This window comes from Cyprinodon tularosa, unplaced genomic scaffold (genome assembly GCF_016077235.1).
Source record: "Cyprinodon tularosa strain WSP-4 unplaced genomic scaffold, ASM1607723v1 ctg81, whole genome shotgun sequence".
Taxonomy (NCBI): domain Eukaryota; kingdom Metazoa; phylum Chordata; class Actinopteri; order Cyprinodontiformes; family Cyprinodontidae; genus Cyprinodon; species Cyprinodon tularosa.
In genome coordinates this window covers 1,313,853-1,328,841 of record NW_024039574.1, presented here as the reverse complement: position 1 = coordinate 1,328,841, position 14,989 = coordinate 1,313,853, and the positions used below count along the sequence as shown (strand labels likewise).

The window sequence follows — 14,989 nt, the reverse complement described above, 5'->3', positions numbered from 1 at the left end:
TTTTGCTGTAAACATTATTATTTTAACATTTTATGTATTATCTATCCTGCTGATAGGAAATTATATTTTAGTAAAGGAGGAATCAAAAAAGGTCAAGAATCAACCCTGCAGAGATTACAGACAACAACGTTTCTCTTTTCACAATATGTTGATTTAAAAGTTGAAGTCTGGAGCGGGGCGGTGACTGAGGATGTGCTATCTGGGGGTCAGTTATCCCACGTGGATTACTTTCTTGCGTTGAGTAATTTAATCGTTTCCTCATTGTAGAGAAGCTAAAACAGACTGATGAGAAATAAGTAAACAGTCGCTCAATTAGTGTTGAAAGTGTTCTGTTGATTGACTGTGATGAATTACATCCAGACTGGTCTTTCTGTAGATCGCTTTGAAATCCCTCAATAGTACGCTGGTTTGTTTTGTACCAAGTCACAGCGCTCAGACAGAAGATCTTTTGACTTCATCCTCCTGACTAGAACAATGGCCATAAATCAGCACTTTATAAACTGTTAGTTTGGAGGAGATGCATGTTGCACATTAGGGTTTTGGCTTACTGATGGCAGCACAACCATTAGTCGGACACACTTCTCAGCTGACTTTTATTCTTGTTATGCTTTTTAACATATTCTAAATATTAGACTTGGAATTGAATTTAATATTCATGAGATGCAAGTGTAACTATAATTGAGTAGGTAAATACAGTACAGACCAAAAGATGGGCACACCTTCTCATTCAAAGAAGGTTACTGCTTCGCACACTCTTGGCATTCTCTTGTCACCTGAAGTGGTCTTCCAATAGTCTTGAAGGAGTTCCTAGAGATGCTTAGCACTTGTTGGCCCTTTTGCCTTCACTCTGTGGTCCAACTCACCCCAAACCATCTTGATTGGGTTCAGATCCAGTAATCGAAGAGGCCAGGTCATCTGGCACAGAACCCCATCACTCTCCTTTTGATCAAATAGCCCTTACACAGCTTGGAGGTGTGGTTACCATGCTGGTTCAGTATGTCTTCAATTTTGAATAAATCGCCAACAGTGTCAGCAGCAAAGCACCCCCACACCATCACACCTCCTCCTCCATGTTTCACAGTGGGAACCAGGCATGTAGGGTTCATCCGTTAACCTTTTCTGCTTTGCACAAAGCCACATATGTTGGAGCCAAAGATCTCAAATTTGGACTCATCAGACCAAAGCACAGATTTCCGATGGTCTAATGTCCATTCCTTGTGTTCTTTAGCCCAAGCAAGTCTCTTCTGTTTGTTACCTGTCCTTAGCAGTGGTTGCCTAGCAGCTATTTTACCATGAAGGCCTTATTCACACAGTCTCCTCTTAACAGTTGTTCTAGAGATGTGTCTGCTGCCTGAACTCTGGTCTGGTCTCTAATCTGAGCTGCTGTTAACCTGCGATTTCTAAGGCTGGTGACTTGGATGAACGCTTGGTCTTCCTTTCCTGGGGACACTTTCAAAGTTTTGACAATTTTTCGGACTGACTGACCTTCATTGTTTAAAGTAATGATGGCCACTCGTTTTTCTTTACTTAATTTGTTTTTTTCTTGCCAAAATACAAATTCTAAGAGTCTATTCAGTAGGACTATCAGCTGTGTATCCACCTGACTTTTGTACAACACAACTGATGGTCCCAACCCCATTTATAAGACAAGAAATCCCATTTTTTAAACCTGACAGGGGACACCTATTAGGTGAAAACCATTTCAGGTAACTACTACTTAAAGCTCATCAAGAGAATGCCAAGAGTGTGTGAAGCAGTGATCAAAGCAAACAGTGGCTACTTTGAGGAACCTAGAATATAAGACATATTTTCAGCTGTTTCACACTTTTTTATTAAGTAAATAATTACACGTGTTTATTCATAGTTTTGATGCCTTCAGAGTGAATCTACAGTTTTTGTGGTCATGAAAATAAAGCAAAATCTTTGAATGAGAAGGTGTGTCCAAACTTTTGGTCTGTACTGTATGTAAAAAGGACAATACATGCCCTTAAACATGCAGGAAAATCTAAATCCAGCTTGTCTGATAGTCTAATAGAAGAGCATCTATTTTATTGTTCCGCTTTATTCTGAAAAATTTACCTCTTTCTCATTTCTTAGTCCACAAATAGACTTTGTGGAGTCATTATTTTTGGGTAAAACTAAATGAGGCTGTATCCACCTGGTGCCGGGAGTCAGTCAGTGATTCGTATTGGAGTAAATATATTTTTTAATGGGGCAGTGGTAGGACTAATGGAGACACTCATTTGTTTGAAGGAGCTACTTCAGCTTGAGAGGGATGCTCCCACTAGGTCCACATGGCACTGTTTAACACCTCATACACACACGCATTCCAGCACACATTACACTGCGTGTCATTCCCAAAGAGTTATCCCTGCTCTGAGACTGTCCTGGCTGGAAAAACAAGACCCCCCCATCCCTTTTCCATATTCAGCTGGGCATTAGCTTATTTATGAGGCACAGAGAAGAGAATTTACTGCCAGATCAATCAAATCCAGACTTTGTAGCTTGTGTGCTTCTGTCACCAAAATTAAGTCATAAAGCACCTTTTAGGGGGATAATATAACAGTCAAACAGCCCAGAGGAATTGGTAACCAATGATTTAATGAGGGGAAACTATTAAAAAAGGTATTATTTTTCATTTGATATTTAAAAACATTTTTTTGTTTTCTTTTGGAAACTTTAATACTTTATTCTTAAACTACTTTAAACTGATGTGAACAAATAATGATTAGCTTTAAAGGCTTGTGAAGACTAAATAATTACGCAATGGACATTTTAAACTCAATTTTGCATCTTTTCTTGACGAATAGCACATTTGACTAGATTGGTGTGACTTTCTGTAAAAAAACAGTCTCTGTGTGTATTTTAAAGTTTCAATCTCTTCCTGAACCATGGGATTTTAAACTCTTTCCACCCTTTTCCCATCTAGCCTCTTCTATTACAGAGGATCAAAAGGATCAACAGAACAGTTCTGCTTGAAACAAGTTCTGCTTTCTTTTAAATGTCTTTTATATTGCTTTCTTTTCTCTAACATGTTATTTTAACCTGGTAACATTTAGTAATGTGCGTTTAATATTACTAATGATTTTAAGACAGAAAATAGGGTAACCTTGGTTATAAGCCTATTCCTCTGTGCATCTCTTATAAACACCACAATCATTCAATAAGCTGCAGCCCTGAATATTTCTTGCTGTTGTGTGCGTGTGTTTGTTCTTGTCCACCATCCAGACTAATAACAGTGTTCTTTGGTTTCTCCCTGCAGCAGGAGGCCAGGTTCCAGCCAGCTCTAGCCTGCCATCTGTCCCCCCACTCTCCCCTGTGACCCAGAACACAGCCCCCAATATGAGGTGATTCATCTTATTTTTTTCCCTCGCCCTGTCTGTGCACATACATGCACTATCAGCTGTTTGCACGCATTAGCATACTTTTATTTTTTATATCTTTGATCTGAATGATTCATTAAAAGCAGATTTTGCAGCTATTCCAGAGTCATTCATGATTTACTTAATAGAGGAATAATAGTTGTATTCTTCTAAACGTGCACTTTGTCTCTTTGTTTATGGTTAAAATGATTTCAGTATCTCGGAGCGTTTGGAGCACGCGCTGGAAAAAGCAGCTCCTCTGCTGAGAGAGATCTTTGTGGACTTTGCTCCATTTCTCTCTCGGACTCTGCTGGGCAGCCATGGTCAGGAGCTGCTCATCGAGGGCGCCAGTGAGTATGACCTCAACATAACTCAGCAGAGCAGTCAGAGGGTTATATCATGTCAACATCGCAGGCGTCTTTGATGCAGTGCTGCTCATTTAGATGCAATAACACTTCCAGACTTTTAATTCAACATGGCGATCTGCCGCATAGGACAATGAGCTGGGTATTTGTGCTGATGGTTTCCAGGGGGCAGGGTCAGAGGCCACGGCACTAATAGCAGTGTTTGGGATGTCTGCTGCCACCAAACAAAATGGAAAGTTGATTGATAGCTTCAGGAAGAAGGGTGGCAAAAATGTATTGGAGGGTGTGTAAATACTCATGTATGTGTTAGAGTATGGGGCTTTTTTTAAATAAGGTAGATACTGTGTCATTGTAAGAACAGCGAAAAAGACCAAAAGCTTCTCTGCTGTATCCCCCCTCTGTGCCCCCACTGCACACTCTGGACACTCCTCTGGCCCCCCGCCCTTTAAAAGCCTTTGGTTTCCCATTAAAGATCAATGGGGACATATGTTGGTCAAGTGACGCCTGTAATACAAGGCCTAAATATGTATTAGTTTACAGTAACATCATGTCGCCTCATTAGGCGCATCAATACTACCCTCTCCCTTGCAGATGGCATGAGGTTAGATAATCCCTGTCTGTTGGTGCAAGTCTTAAAGTGCATTGGTTTGCACAAGTAGGATAAAAGCGTAGAACCAACACCCTCAATCAGGATAGGAGGGACATTCTAATCTGATCTTTAAAGAGCTGATTTGAACATTTTCTCCTGTCTTGAAAATTTATGCACAATTTATAAGTTATTCTTGATTTTCTATCATTTGCGATGGGCCAGAGTTCCACAGGCCTATTAACTAGACTATTCTATCACTTTGAATTAGTGCGGCTTGAGTATTCTCTTTCTTAGAATAGAAGTATTTGTTGGCCCTCATTTTGATTCTACATTAGAATGAGTGGGTGCCTCCTAAGAAAGAAGTTCCTCTGCTTCTGTTGATCCATTTAAGCTTAAGACAAACCAACACTGATAAATTTATTCCTAATTGAAAGTCTTTTTTTATTAAATTTTTTGGGCTTCATCAAATTGACGGTTTTAAACTTAGAAGCAAGGCAGAGGCAGCATCATGCTTTGGGGTTGTTGTATTTCCAGTAGTTCTGGTGTAAGATCAACCGAGACTGAATAACAAAGATGGAAAAAAGCACAAATTTAATCATTTCACTATTGCACAGTTAGGTGTTCTAAAAGGTATAGTCTCAGGCAGAAGATAAAAACTATTTTGGAATGCCTAAAGTAGGATAGCTTCGAGGTTAAGGATAGGCCTACCCAAAGCTCTGCACTTGTCCCATTTGAACTCTGTGCTTTAAAGCTCAGTTTGTGCGTAGTTAAGCTCTACTAGCTCTGTCAGAGTAACTTGGCCGGAGCTACATTGATATGTGTAGCACTGAGTTGAGTTCTATGTGTTCCATCTGGGATGGCTGCCGTTCAATCTGTCTGTGAAAAGGAGGGACGTTTAGTACAAAACTTCCATCTGATCGGGTGACGTGCCAGCTAGTAGCCCGCTTCCATAATACGCTTTCATCCAATCGTAGCATCACGATGATTCGTCCGCAGCTTCTCGAGTGTTTTCTCAACTAGCAGAGTAAGCTGATAAACCAATTTTTTTCCAAATCCTGTGGGAAGAAAAAGACAGACCTCTTTCCCATCTACAAATGCAAAGTGCTTCACTTTGCTCCTTTTTAAATGAGGAATTGTTGCTATTTTATCTAAAACAGTCAATTGCGATATTGACAGGTGAGTTCTCCAGCTTAGCCATTTTTCTAATGCCCCAGCAAGGTCCTTCTGACTGTCGTCATTCCGACATGTCCCGCTCCAAAAAACACTGCTGGCATGTCCTTGGACAAACCCGCTGATGGTTCAGAGACTGACGTATTATTGGGACTCTTTTAAGATGTATTTTTTGTGAGACTGAAAACTAGGATCTTGTGACAAACCAGCTCGCAACGCAAGCTGTCAGAGAGCGTAGACAAAACTTCTTAGATGGCAGCAAGATGGCTCTGCCTACATGGAAATGCAAGCCAGTGAAAACAGAGCCCATGTCATGTTGTCCACTTGACTGAAACATTGTTAGTGGATTTTTATAAAAGGTTTGTAAAAAGAGTTGGGCTAATAAATCATTAGAAGCTCCAAAGTCATAATGGTGTGTTATTGCTATGTAACTATGACTGTACAAAAACATTTTAAGCAAAACTATGTTGCTTGTGACATTTGTTTGTCTTCAGGCTTGGTGTGCATGAAGTCCAGCAGCTCTGTGGTGGAGCTCGTCATGCTGCTTTGTTCTCAGGTGAGTCTGGCATCTTTATCTTTTCTTTGAGCTCTTCTACAGCCTGATTTATCAGCCTTACCTTGAGGTGCAGTAAATCCACAGAGCCTTATCGTCCCTCCATCCCAGCCTTGTTTACCTTTCTACATTCACTGAGAGTGAAGAATCAGAGAAGTCGCATCTTTAGCTGCAAATATCGGTCAGAAGGTCAAGACTGGCCGACCTGTCCGTGTCACCTTTGACCCGTGTGCTGGCCCTGGTGGATGATGTAGATTTGATGGTGCTTTGCATTGATTGACTCTTTCTTCTCAGTTCTCCTGTGGGTGTTTTTGTTGTCAAGTTTATTTAGCTGCTCCTGGAATCCTGAATACTAATTCAGGGATCATAAGCAGATGTGGGCGGATCAATGATCAGGGTTGTCGATGGATCACTACAGAGTGGCTGATTGTCACTCAGAGATGCAAAGCCAATAAAGCCTCTCGGCTGCACAAAATTAAAAACACAGTCCCACTGTAGGCTTTAGGTTTCTTTATACCTGGAAGCATGTCCATTCAGTTAGTCTTCAGCTTTATTCCGTAAAAATTCAAAAAATATCCACTGGACTTGGTTTTCAAGATTTGAAGACGTTTCGCCACCTCTCCAGGAAGCTTTCTCAATTCAAATGTCTGGATCCGCAGTGAGTTTGAGTCTTATATAGACAACGCCTTGTATCGCTTGGAAACATGCAATGGTAACCGATAATATCGGTTACCATAAACGATAATATCGGTTACCATAGACAACGCCTTGTATCGCTTGGAAACATGCAACATAACCGATAATATCGGTTACCATTGCATGCCATTGCATTCCAAGCGATACAAGGCGTTGTCTATATAAGACTCAAACTCACTGCGGATCCAGACATTTGAATTGAGAAAGCTTCCTGGAGAGGTGGCGAAACGTCTTCAAATCTTGAAAACCAAGTCCAGTGGATATTTTTTGAATTTTTACGGAATGACTTTGACCTGGATGACTGAGAACCTTCATCAGCATCTTCAGCTTTACTGAAATGCAGTGTTGAAAAGTATGCATTCTCTATACACATTTATTCTGTTTTTTTTTTTGTTTTTTTTCTTTATTTATTGTCGTGGCTGCATGTTTCAGACCATCAAGCTAATTTTAGCAGATGATAAAGATGACCGGAGTAAATACAGTAATGGGTTTCCAAATCCATCTATTTAGGAAAATAAAAAGCTTATTCATCATCAGTCTACAGAAAAATCTTGGCTGTCATCATAGAGGTTTGGTTTTAGGACAGGCCTTTGTGTTTTTGATGATCAGCAGTTGTTTTTGCATTGGAGCTCTCCTGCAGATGCAGTTCCTGTCCATTCTGTTTCTTCTTGTTGGAGTCAGATTTTTTTCTTACCTCCTAGATGAGTCATTTTGGTAATATTGTTATGCTAGCCCCTCCTGGATTGTGCCCCGTTGTTTTTTTTCCATTCTCATTATGATTAAGTGAAGCCTAAAACCCTTAGTTATTGCTTTTCAGCCTTTCCCAGAGTCTTTAATGATTAATTCTATCATCTTTTGAATTTCTCCAAATCAGAGCATTGGATGATTCCTTGCCTTTTAACATCTTTTAACTGAGCTCCCCATGGTAGACGAGTTCTATTTAAGCTGTGTATTGATTCCACAGGTCTGGTAGTAATCAGGCTTCGGTGTGACTGGTTAAATTTAACCAAGAAATGCAGATAATCACAGTCAATTTACCAAGAGCGCAACTGTGATTACTCGATGATAAGGACAACAGGATTGTTTTGCGTGCTTTTAATCATCATTTCTTTCCTTCTCCTTGTGACTCCCCATATGTCGTTTGGTTCCCATCACTCATTTTGCTTCTTCCACCGAAAGGTAATGCAGCCAGATTACACATCTGTTTGGATGTCATTGGCCTTGAGAACTGGGGCTAGTGGGACTCCGGGAGGGAATGTGAGCCTCGTAATGTCCGGAGACGAAGCAATGGCAGGAGTGAAAGCTAGACAGCGAACCAAAGAGAGGAGAATGACAGGCACTAATGCACCTATTTGTCATATCTGTCAGGGTGTTGTTTAATGCTAATCTAATCAAAGGCAGAATCTCAGTGATTGCACCGCTGCACAGCTCATGCCTCGCTTCCCCCTTTTGGTTCATAGCCCAAGCTATTCCTTCCTTTTCCCCAAAGCTCCCAGCCACACACACCCACGCACACACACACACCCACACACACGCTGAGGCTTTTTAAGTGAGGCGGCCGGGGATTGGCCAGTGCAGTGTTGATTGCTTCAATAAATCATCCAACCAAATTCTCTCACAGCTAATGCAAATGTAATTTTATTGTTGTGTAAAGGGGGTAAGGAGGGGGGAGAAAGGTGGGAATGATCTGCTGCTTCCCACCAGGGAAAAGAGGGAAACAGGGACAGACTTTGCTCCAGGCTAAATTACAACGTATAATTATTTGTGTGTTTGTTCTCTCTGTGAGCCGGTGAGAGTGAGCCCATACCATGATTGATGGTGTTATTTAGTGAAGTTTCTTGGGCCCTCCGGCACAGGAAATACTCAATTCTCACACAGGAAGTGCCTCTGTAGCCATCTTGTGACTTTTTCCTACCTTTCTGCTGAATGAGGAAGATGGAGAGGACTTTGATTTTTTTATTTTTTTTCACTTCCTCCTCTCTACCTTACCACCCCCATACACCCTCTTCAGAGATGCGATCACGATACAATCTCTTGGAAATTTTAATTAATTTCCCAACCTCGGAGATGGAGTGAAGCCGGGGTGAGGGGTCAAGAGGCTGGGGACTGCAGAGCAGTTTTTAATCAGAGATCTTATGAAAGTTACATTGGCAGCCACATCAGCTTGGCATTGAGGAAGGGATAGTAAACTGCTGTTTGATAGTGCTTTAAATTGAGGCCAGTACAACAACGTTCCCAATTAAAGGGCCATTTTGATCAGACATTAACTGTTGGGGTGGCCTGCTGCCTTGTTCTCATCTGTAATATTGATCCTGCTAGACTCCTGAATACACAAAGTGAGGATTAATGATCTGAAACTGTACTTCTTATGGGGTAGTATATAAAAAGAAAGCATTATTCTTTGTCTACAATTCAGATTGAGTTTAATTTGAAGCCCAGATCATACTTGACCTCTTTGGTTTCTTAATTGTCCCTAAATTGCCAAAAAGGTTTGAAATTCTACAATCTGTCTGAAGTTTGACATTCTCAGTTTGAAACTAATCTGATGTTGGATATTTCAGGTAGAGCCTCATCTAGTCCAAACTGTAGATTCACATTTTTACAAAGATTATTAACAAATAAATTAATATGAATGTTATTTTAAGTAGACTAAGATAAATCAGTTTGTTTGGCTTCATGGAAACATGCTTACATCCTTACAGCAGCTGTCATTAGATGCTGTTTTTGGACGAAATTTGAATGCCTGTTTTTCAGCGTTTGCTTGAAAATAAAAGATGGTCATTATTTTGTAAATGAGCCATAATTCTATCTATATGATTCTATGAGAAGAGCGTTTTTACTTTGACATCGATGTGAAGAACTGCATCAATCCAGGTCAGTTTGGTTCAAGCTGTTTAAAAATTGATATACTTCAGGGTGAATTGGAGTTATACAGTTGGATAATATTGGTAAAGTCAAACATATCAAATCAATGTTTGCTCATCATGTATTTTATCTTTGGCTACGTATTAAGATTTGTAACATATCACCTGAGATACCCAACTGTACAATAAGGACAAACTAATTATAGGAAAAATGAATCGGTGGATGTCTCTGTCTCTGACATACTTTGGTAGGGAAGTAGAACCATTTACCCAAATTTAACCTGCAGGTTACCAACGCATTCAGAAATGAGAAAACTGTATGATCTTGATTGTCAGTTGATTGGTACATCACAATAAGAAAAATTATTTTTGTCTTCTAAGTCCTGTTTAAAAAAGAGAAAACATCCTGGCATCCAGCTAAAGTGCACACATAAGGAATAAAGGTAAAATACTCATAGATATACAGTCTAAGAAAATGCATTGGTACCCTATAATTTTAATTTAAAATTACATGGTGTGAGTTGTATGTCGAGAGGAATAAATCTTAGAGCTATTTTAGGTTTTTACAGTAAAGAACATTTCTGTTTTTTTTTAGCCACACCAATTAATTAGCTTGCTTTTAAAGAACCATTCTCCCTGTCTCTTGGTCCTCGTGTTTGGAGCTTCTCTTAATGTCATCTTTATGGCAACTATCCTGTTTCCCCGGTGCACTGCAGGACCTGCTTCTGCACAGTACATGCGATTAATCAGTAATACAGTGGGACAAGAGAGAGGAGTTCCACTGCTGCCATCTCTCTAGAGTTTTGAGAAATTATCTCATTGGATACCGGATGGTGTTAGATGTGTAGTGGCCCATAAATCTTCTCAGTAGCCGCATTTGTGTCCTGTAGATCAGCCATTATTGTCCGGCCCCTGTGTCAGCCCATCCATCCTTCGGGCATTTATCAGAGATGCATCCCGTATACGGTATGGAAGGAAAAGAGACGGTCAGGGAGAGGTATGCTGATGGTTTTCATGCAGGAACCTTCTTTTTGATAGTTTGACAAAACGAAGACTAAAAAAACATTTCCTCGATATTTACTTCCTTTGAATCTTAATTTCCTTATCTAAGAACTCCTTTCTTTAACATTTTCATCACAGAGGACTTTTATTAAAAACATTTTAAGTTTTTTTTCTCAAATAAAATTGCATTGTTTATAAACAACTGGGTTAAAAACCTGGGTTGAAATAAATGGACTTTAAAATGACAGAGGACCCTGTAAGAAATGATTTAAAAAACTAGTTTGGTGATTTTTCGTCCTGTAAATTTACGATTGTTAAACATCAATGCAACCTAACTTGAATGATATTCAGGGCCTAGCCTCCTAACTTGTTATCTACCTTTAGAATGGATCATATTACTGAAACCTGGGAAACTATTAATTTAACCATTTCAGTTTATTAGTACCAACTTCATTGGTTTTCGTCTCGAATTTGTGAAACACACCAACACAAAGAAGTTCATATTTGTAAAGCAGAACAGAATTATGTTTTGTTTTCTATACAAATAAATGTAAAAATTTTCATGTCCCTCTGAGTCAGTACTTTGTAGGAGCAACTTAAACAACACCGACGATTGCAAATCTGTTTAAGCATGTCTCTACTAGTTCTGTACATTCTTATTTTAACTTGGGGCTGGACTTTGACCCAGCTGTCCTACACAGATGAACTCGTTTCAGTCCAATCCAAGGGTGTCCTATATCTATATATATATATATATATGTGGGAGGTAAACGTGCAGCAAAAAACCTTAGAGGAATTGATTTGTCCATCCATTCTTCGTTTTCTTAGGCTGGCAATCTACTATGTCCCTGCTTAATATTCCTAAAATATAATGCCTTTGTTACAGTGCCTCAGCATCAGAATTCTTAATTGTCTGCAGGGCATAGAATTTTGTGGGTAGGCGAAGGTCTTCTGTTTTGGTTTATTTTGACCAGAGCATCATCCTACAACTGTTTGCAGTTTAATAGTGTTTTCTGGGCGACAACATTTACATGCAAAGTCTATCAAGTAGAGTCGAGAGGACCTTTAGTGACTGATCATGTAGATAATAGTTTAATTGTAATCTAGTAATATCTGTATTAACCCACCTGAACCATTGGCTGCCAGAATCTTATACTACCAGACAGATTCACCAAACTTAACCTGTTTAACAGATGGACAACTCTCCATCCTAGCCAGCAGGCAGATAGACATCGACTTCCCCAAACACTTGGCTTCTTCTGACCCTTGACCCACTGACCTTCAGGTTATAGAAGAAGACGGTGATGAAGTAAAGAGCATTTAAGCCTCGAGGCCCCCCCATGGTTTGGTAACAAGTTGGGAGTGCTCATCAGTACCTCCCAACACAATCGATAACATGAGAACAAAACTCTGAGTAAGTCTAGGTTAGCTGTATGATGGAAGGTTTTTTTTAAACTGTTTTTTTTTTATCGTTCTATTATAAAAAAGTAAAATGATGGTGTAGTTAGTCATAATATATTGGATATTTTTCTTGTATAATTGCACTGTTAAGGACCATGTTGATTAAACACTTGAAAAAGATGAGCTGTGAGGAAACTATTTAGGGGTGTGATGAAACTGAACTACAGGAATTCTTTGTCATTTTCCTCTCAGTCAGACTAACTTCCCACTGTGCCGTTAAGCAGGCCCACAGGGTTCACGATCAGTAAAAATCAAAGAGCCGTTTTCCCCTCATCTCCCTGTTCGCCCCCGCCCCATATTTTGCTCCCATGCCCCCTTTACAGCTGCGCCACGCGGCTCTCCTTCCCACACCGTTGCTCTGTAACACTGCATATTCTTTGAAAATATACTCTCCACTGAGACGCAGAGAAAACACGGCTAACACCAACTGGCACTTAGTCCTGAAGACTCCCCGCCGTGTGCAACTATGCAGCCGCAGAGGGGGCGATGGGGAGGTGTTGTGTTGGAGGAGCTAGAGGGTCAAGGGGGCTTCCTGACAGGAAGCAAAGTCTAGCTGAGAGGAGAAAATCAGACAGGAGACTCCTAAAAATATTGAGTGGCTTTTAATTTGGCTCCCAGTTGGCTTTCCTGCAAGCCTGCTTCAAGTGGCACGAATGACCGGTTATTTATACGCAACATATAATCGTGTTTGAACCAAACGAGTTTCCCTGATAGAGACCTCTCCTCTTGACAGGCACCGTTAATGTAATGTTTTCTTACCCGACAGCCCCTAACTTTGGAATGTATTTTAAGTTTTATTTTTTCCCCTCGCCTTTCTCTGTCCACTGATTAAAGAAAAGAAATAAACAGAAAAAGGAAAAAATAAATAAAGCCTTGGTGTTTTTTTACAGATCTATGGTGCAAATTAAAACATTTTCATGTTGAGAATTGACTAGAAATCTTTCTAATGATTTAAAAAGAGTAACAGAAAATAAAGCCAGGTATATAGGAATGGTAAAATAAACAAAGGGAAGAATAAAAGCACTAAGGAATATCATTGTGAAAAACTCTACAAGGAAAAAAGTAATAGACAACTAACAAATGGATAGTGATAGATTAAGGAATGGAATAATAGAACACTGAACAAGAGAAAGACAGAAAACTGAACAAAAGTAATTGAATAATAAGCAAGGGACGAAGAAAATTAAACAATAAAATAGAAAATTCAACAAGGTGTAGTGTAGTTAAAAAAATAGACACCAGAATGCAATTTTAATTTGTTACTGCTGTCACTATTAATTGTTAAATATTGGGGGAAGTTGACAAGCTGGTACACCCAGTAAGAAAAATCTCAGGTAAAACTGACTTAATAAAACTTTCTGCTGTGAGGCAACACAATGTTGATTGTCTGTGAAAGTCTAAAAGATTTATAAATCAATTTAAAAAATAAAAACAAACAGTTCAGTAGTTTAGTTAAACTAAGTCTAGCATGTATGTGAGTTTTTCCTTATCTACCTTTCAAAGCAAACACTCCCGTTAGCACTGCTAGCCTCGCTGAATTAATATTAACACGCTGTAATTGAGACCAAAATTAGTAATAACCCCATTAGATTTAAAGTAATCTCTTTATTTTGAAAATGTTGCTTTCTTCTTATAGGATAAATCCAGTCTAAAGCTCTTTCTCTTACTGAGAAATATAGCAAAAACAAAGTATGAAACACAGAAATGTAAAAATATAATTCAAACAGGATGCATTAGTTTAATCAGAATGTTGCTGTTTAGAACCAGACTATTGTCAAGTTGTAGGCTATGATAAATGGTAAAAAGCAAAAATGAAATAAACAATTCAAAAGATGTTGAAACATTCAGGAAACTGATCTCAAATTAGGAATTATAATTATAAGAATGAAAGATTTTTATTTTTTATTTTGTCATCTATGCTGAGATGCCTGTGTAATTTCCAGAAAAAATGATACACTGTATATTCTCCATCACAGATAAGCAAGTAAGGCTAAAAAAAACAAAAAATAAAAACAACGTTCAGTGATCCATTCAGACGACATGCTGCCACTGAAGCTCATTGCTAACTTTAGCTGGTTGCTTTATGCAGTCCTCCTTTAGGCAACGTTTCTTTGATTCGCCGCCATTTGGTGTAGCTACATTGTTGGGCCTTAAAAAATGACAATTCCATTATTTTTTTTGGACTAGGTGATGTCTGTTAATCCTCAGCTATTTTTCAAACCATAACACTTTCATTTATTTTTTTCACACACACCATTATAATCCACCGCCATAAAACTAAATTATCACCACATAAGAAATGCCTTGTATAAACTGAAACGGTTCTGCACGGAATCACTTTTTTATTCAACTCTTCTCGCATTCTTTTGGTTTGTGTGTTTGGGATATGGAAGCTTTAGGTCCTGTCCTTCTAGCCTTTGATGGTTTCGTACTGACAGTGTGAGTCCATGAAGCTCTCGGAGACCCGGCTGTGTAAATATTTGCACATCAGTAAATATTCCCTTCAGTTGTGAATTTGAGCACGCAAACACCAACACGACTGTCTGTTTTCATTCAAGCACATGAACACGGACATGTGGCTTGTTCAGAGGAGGCTCTGGTGGTGTTATTCACACACAGTTACTTTATACAATACTTCTGAGCTTCCATATTAATCAAAGAAGCAAAAGGAAGAATGTATTTATGATGAAAGGTGTGATTCTGTCTCTTTCTTCATTCCTGTAGGTCTTTAAAGTCCCTGCTGTTTATTAAACGTTTTCAGGAAACATAAAGATACAATCCAAAACGCTAAGGTCTTTAAGAACTTGAAGTACTTTAAAGAGCAAGAGTCTAGCAGTAGCCATGTAAATCTACTGGATTTCAGGCGTAGTTCTCACCATTTTCCATTCTGCCTCCACTTCATTGTCACATTTAACTTAAGGATTTAT

General features: G+C 39.1%; 1 protein-coding gene across 9 annotated transcripts in view; it reads left to right on the top strand.

Moving 5' to 3' along the window:
• Positions 1-14,989, top strand: part of lrba (LPS responsive beige-like anchor protein) — a 260,811-nt gene that overhangs the window by 92,182 nt on the left and 153,640 nt on the right. For all 9 annotated transcript variants that reach the window (XM_038271819.1, XM_038271823.1, XM_038271825.1 and 6 more), the window contains exons 31-33: positions 3,263-3,347; positions 3,579-3,712; positions 5,981-6,042. In XM_038271819.1, coding sequence (XP_038127747.1) covers positions 3,263-3,347; positions 3,579-3,712; positions 5,981-6,042 — 281 coding nt within the window. The remainder of the gene's footprint in view (positions 1-3,262; positions 3,348-3,578; positions 3,713-5,980; positions 6,043-14,989) is intronic.